Raw genomic sequence first — 6000 nt, 5'->3', positions numbered from 1 at the left:
TTTTTTTTTTTTTTTTTGGTACCAGGGATTGAACTCAGGGGCACTTGACCACTGAGCAACATTCCCAGGCCTATTTTGTATTTTATTTAAAGACAGGGCCTCAATTTGGCTGAGACTGGCTTTGAACTTGCAATCCTCCTGCCTAAGCTTCCAAAGCCACTGGGAGTACAGGCCCTCACTTTTGATTTGTGGTGTTATATCCAGGATTTTTAGTTGTAGGAGGAGAACTTGGAGGCAATTTTCTATTCCATCTTGGCAGATCCTAATGTATTCTAAACTATATTCAAAGTATCTATCTCAATTTATTGTACACTTATTTTCTCTTATGTGAACTGCTTGAGTAGAAAAACAGAAATCTTTATAATACTAACATTAACATAGTACTTATCAGTACTTATCACAGAATTATCAGTAGATGTTTGTTAAATGGATGAATAAATAAATGGATTTCACTGAGTATTTTTTGATAGATGCACTGCACTTTCAATGAGAAAAAAAAGATTTCCTTGATCTCAAAAAGAAACTCATGACTTGGGCAAGGAACAAGATACTAGACACAACACATTATAGATGCAATTTGAAAAAAATGGTTTAGATATTGCTAACTTAAATCCAAACATCTCTCATACCTCTATATACTAAAAATGTTCATGTTGAAATGAAAATTAAAAAGATAATACCATTTATCAATACTCCAATGAAATTAATTTTTAGGTATAAATTTCAAAATATGTGTATAGGATTTGTATGCTGATAATTACAAATACTAATGAAAGAAATCAAAGAAAACTCCTACAGAAATGAAGAGTTATACTATGTTCATAGATTCAGAGACTCAAGATGATAAAGATGTCAGATCTTCTTGAATTGATCTATAGGTTTCATACAATTGCTATTGAAATTCCTGGAAATTAGAGATGGGAATGTAGCTTAGTGCTAGAGCACTTGCCTAGATGAGCATGGCACTAGGATGGATCCCCAGAACCACAAAACAAGAAAAAAAAAAGAAATTCCAGTGAGGTTTGTGTGATTATAAATAAGATCATGATGAAATTTATAAAGAAAACAAGCAGCCCACAATAGTTAACTAGCTATAGTAGCTTTGCAAAGAAAAACAAAGAGGACTCACTTCACTTGATATTTAAGCCTACCATACAGATACACAAATCAAGTACCATAGTATTGGCAGATGGATGGATATATAAGTATAGAATAAAGAATGAAGAAATCAACACATAAACCTGCACAGTGGATTTTGAAAAAGAAGTGCAAAAGCAATTCAACAGAAGAAGCATAGTCTTGTTCAACAAATGGTGTTGAAGCAACTTCCTGTCCATGGAAAACAACTAAAACTTGACTTAAGTAAATCTCATAGCTTATACAAATACTAACTCAGAAAGGGCTTACCAACTTAAATGTAAAGTATAAAGCAAAACATATTTTGACATATCTTCTACTTTAATAATTAAGCATTGAAAATAAGAAAAAAATCATTATGGCCAAGAGCTAGACAAAGAATTCTTATATGTCATACCAAAAGCATGATTTTTAAGTAGAAAAATTCATAATTTGAATCTCATTGAAATTAAGAATATTTGCTTTACAAAAGAACATAAGATGAAGAAAACATAAATTACATTCTTGCAGAAAATATTTGTAAATCACTAATCCAAAAAAAGGAATTGTATCCAGACATACAAAACTACTTAAAACCATAATAAAGAAGATACAAAAATTCAATTATAAAATTAACAAATACGTGGGCAGAAATATTACTGAAGAGGAATGAGATGGCAAATAGCACATAGAAAAGCTTGCCATCCTTAGTCATTAGAGCAATGCAAATTAAAATCCAATAATATACCAGGATAAGCCTATGAGAATGGCTAAAATTAAATACAATGACAACACCAAATACTGCAAGTATGTGGAGAAACTGTACTATTGTTAGTAGGGATGTAAAATGGTACAGTGACATTGGAAAATAGTTTTGCAGTGTTTTATAACTAAACACGCAGCTACCTTACAATTCATATTTACTCTTGAATATTTATCCTAGAACAATGTAAACTTATTTTTACCCCATATTCTTGTGTGAATGTTCATAGAAGTTTTATTTTTAATAGCCCCAACTGGAAACAACCCAGATGCCATTCAGTGGGTACTTGTATGTGCACTAGCATGCCCTTATCATGGAAAAGTCTTCAGCAATAAAAAGGATAAAATATACTTACATACAATATTTTGTATGGATTGCAAGGGAATTATGCTGAATGAAAAAATCTAATTCCAAAATGTGTATATTGTATGATTTCATTTATACTGCAATTTACAAAATTATAAATAGGAAGATTGCATTAGTAGTGGCCAGTGATTTAGAATTGGGTAGAGAGAATTATAACTATAAAATGACAACAGGAGAATCGCATGAAGTAGTGCTATTGTCTTATATCTTGAGAGAATTGAGTCAATATCCTGATTATGATAGTGTACTACTGTTTTGCAAAATGTTACCATTGAGCAAATTTTGGTAAAGGATATGTGGATCTTTCTATATTATTTCTTGCAACTGAATATGATTCTGCAATTATCTCAAGAACTACATTTTAATTAAAATGCTGTGTCAAATGATTTACCATGGCTTGGAGCCTTGGCATATGCCTATAATCCCAGTGATTTGGGAGGCCAAAGAAAGAAGATCCCAAGTTCAAGGCCTACCTCAGCATTTAGCAAGACTCTCAGAATTTGGCAAGACCCTTCAAAATAAAAAGGACTGGGAACAGAGAGTAGTTGTAGAACACCCATAGATTCCATCCCTAGTATCCTCCAAAACAACAACAACAACAACAAAACAAATTTAAAAATGTGTTAACATTTTTGGTGGCACTGGGGTACTTGTATGTACAATAGCTAACTCTGCATATAAAACTGCTAATAGGGCATGACTCTGAAAATATGATTCAAAAATTAAGAGGTGAAGAATATAGGGAAATTTATTTTTTTGTAAAATAAAGTTGTTTCTATAGATGACAATACAAAAAACCCCAAAATATTACACGGCTTTTTCATTTGCTTTTTCATGAAACAAAGTAAGGTAAAAATTCAAGGAGAAAATATTTTAAAAGCCATTTACCATGGAATAAAGAATTACCTAACATTATTCTTTCAAAATAAAGGTAAGGGGGCAGAAAAACTTTTGTTCATTATAATGATAGTTATCTGAACTATTTCCATTATTAGCAACATTTATTTGTGTATGTTTAGGTATAAATGCAAATTATCTATACATAAAAGGCTTGTTAAGCCATTTAATTGATAAGTTACTGCACAGAACAACAATAGTATCTTTGAATAGAAGCTAATATGTTCAACTTCTGAAATTCTTTGAAGTGGATTATTTAAATAATAATAATAATAATAATAATAATAGTGATTATTTCTGGCCTAGTAGCTAGCAATGTGCTAAAATGTCAATGCCCTTGGACTTCCCTCACATCAACACCAAGGCTTGCTATTTCAACTGCTGTTTATAAAGATTTGGAGTATCTCTTTTCAATTTGGAAGACATAGGAAGCTCATTAGCTTCAAATCCATTGGCATACTTGAATTTTTTTAAAAATTAATTTGTTTGTTCTAATTTGTTGTACATGACATCAGAAGGCATTTTGATTCATAGTACACAAATGAGGCACAACTTTTCACTTCTCTGGTTGTACACATATAGAGTGGCAAGTTTCTTTTTTTTTTTTTTTGTATATTACTTTCTCATGGATGCCATTTGACACACATTAAACTTTCAGCCTTTGTCTTTTAGTTTCACCTTCCATTTAAATGTAGAAACATGAAAATATGACAAACGTCATTGTTTTGGAAACTTCAGTCCTTCATTCATTCTTATAAATACACATAATTCTGGGGCATTTCAATGAGGTTTCTTGGAGCATTGAATCTAACCATATATTTAAACACATAAAAGAAATGCAATTCAGATTACTAATGTGCTACATTATTTTTCCATCAACAGTAAATAATGAAATGAAGTGTTAGACTCTGGAAATTCAACTCAATACTAATCTCACTCAAATAAGGACACACATTTGCCTATCTTGAAGAATTACCTCCACACGTGCAAAATTAATCATAGATAACAACTTTAAAAAATAATCAGCAGATAAGAAATTAAAATCAAGTGACTTGGTATAGTGAGAACAGCTGGTTCAATCAGTACTCTTTAACTGTAATAGCATGACATTATTTATCAATGCCCCCACAGAACCTCTATTCTATTAAGAATTATGTTTGAACATATAATAATTGGTAGATCCCAAGATAAAGAACAAGTGTTGCCCAAGGAACAACACATTTGTTATTTTAAAAATCCAGTGGAAATTTATCTCAAATACAACTATTTATAATCCAATACATTTTCCAACATTAACTCTAATGTATGTTATCAGTGTTTAAAGATACGTTTATGTCTAAATTTTATAACTTTGACCTAGTTTAAAGTCTTAAGACATTGGAAGCCACAGCTCAGCATGAAGATAATTGTTATAGGTGACTGTGATAAGGAAATATGGTCCTTATAAGTAGGAATGGGAGGAGCCAATCATAATTTCAGAAGTAGAAGTTGAATTTTTATTTGAAAAAAAGAAATACTAGGTGCTTCAGAAGTCTTAGCATGGCCAAGTCAGTCTCTCCAAGTCAAGAATCAACTTGTCTCCGAGTTTTCTTTATTTATTTGAATAAGATGAAATATAGAAAGCCAAATAAATAGATTTAAACACACCTTCCATATGCCTATATCTAGCTTTCTAATATTCTAATAGTATAATTCCATTCATGATCACTCATGCAGGCTATGATTCATAATCCATGAAGGGCTAAATGCTTAAACTGAGATTTTTTAACTGCTAATGTGTTACATGGATACTGTTTTAATGCATTATCATTAAACAAACTGCATATGTTTCTTCCGCAAGCTGACAAAGATGTGAAGATGTGTGATGAGTTTTCTTGGGGATAATGGCACAGACTTTGTTATTAACTTTGGTATTGGCCCTGAGAGACTCAGAAAAAATTTTGGGTATTGATCTAGCAATTTTAGTTAACAAAACAATACAGAACACAATTTTTGTATTCCCTAACTTGGCAATGCTGTCTTCCTCTTCCTGTGCACATACACACATTACCTAAATCATCTTTGCAGATGTGTGTGAACCAGAGGTATCTCTGCTCTATCTGTCTGTGAAGGGCAATAACAAAATGTTACAACCCATTTAGCAATAAACTATGCATCCTTTCTGCAAGTCTTTGCTTACATTTTATTTCCAACATTTTACTTCCTGTATAAATTTTATTTCATAGTCTTTAGTAATTTCTGGCAACATAAGTAGATACCCAGATGGCATCTCTTTTCTCCATAAGCTAGAAATAATGTCTCAATATAAATTCCAATCCCATCTTTTTTATGATTTAGCTTCTAAATTTTAGAAAGCAGCAACACAAGCAAATATTGAGACAATACCTTTAGCTGAAAGATATAGCAACAGATTTTAAGTATGAGGATGTAGCATGTGATTTCATTGATACAACGGTAATGGAATTAAAACAATACCTGATGACACAGGCATAAAGACCACTGTCCTGCAGCAATGTTGGTCGGAACCAAATGGAGTCTTCTTCCTTGCTCATTCTACTTCCATCAAAAGCAATTGGCTCTTCAAAGTCTCCAGGACCAGAGCTTTTGTACCACATCAAACTGAGTCCAGCACTTTGGGCAAGGGAGTAATTTGCTCTGATATAACCATAAAAAAGTGCGCATTTGATTCGAACAGGCTCTCCCACCAAAACTTGGTATTTCTTGATGTCGACAGACCAATCCGTGCATCCATCAGCTACAGTAAAAAGAGAGAGACAAAAAGCATTAGATAAAAAATTAAGCAATGAGTTCATTCATTCATTCATTTAACAAATGTCTAATAAACATCTACATATATG

The 6000-nt window shown here is 31.9% G+C and overlaps 1 protein-coding gene across 1 annotated transcript in view; it reads right to left on the bottom strand.

The window, feature by feature from the left end:
* Il1rapl1 (interleukin 1 receptor accessory protein like 1) overlaps window positions 1-6000 on the bottom strand; it is a 1309684-nt gene that overhangs the window by 656447 nt on the left and 647237 nt on the right. Inside the window, exon 3 of the mRNA XM_015488096.2 lies at window positions 5618-5897. Within this exon, the coding sequence (XP_015343582.1) occupies window positions 5618-5897 (280 nt within the window). The remainder of the gene's footprint in view (window positions 1-5617; window positions 5898-6000) is intronic.

This window comes from Marmota marmota, unplaced genomic scaffold, assembly GCF_001458135.2.
Source record: "Marmota marmota marmota unplaced genomic scaffold, marMar, whole genome shotgun sequence".
NCBI classification, from domain to species: Eukaryota; Metazoa; Chordata; class Mammalia; order Rodentia; family Sciuridae; genus Marmota; species Marmota marmota.
Note: the sequence above shows the minus strand (reverse complement) of the source record. Positions and strands in the feature narration are given on the sequence as shown.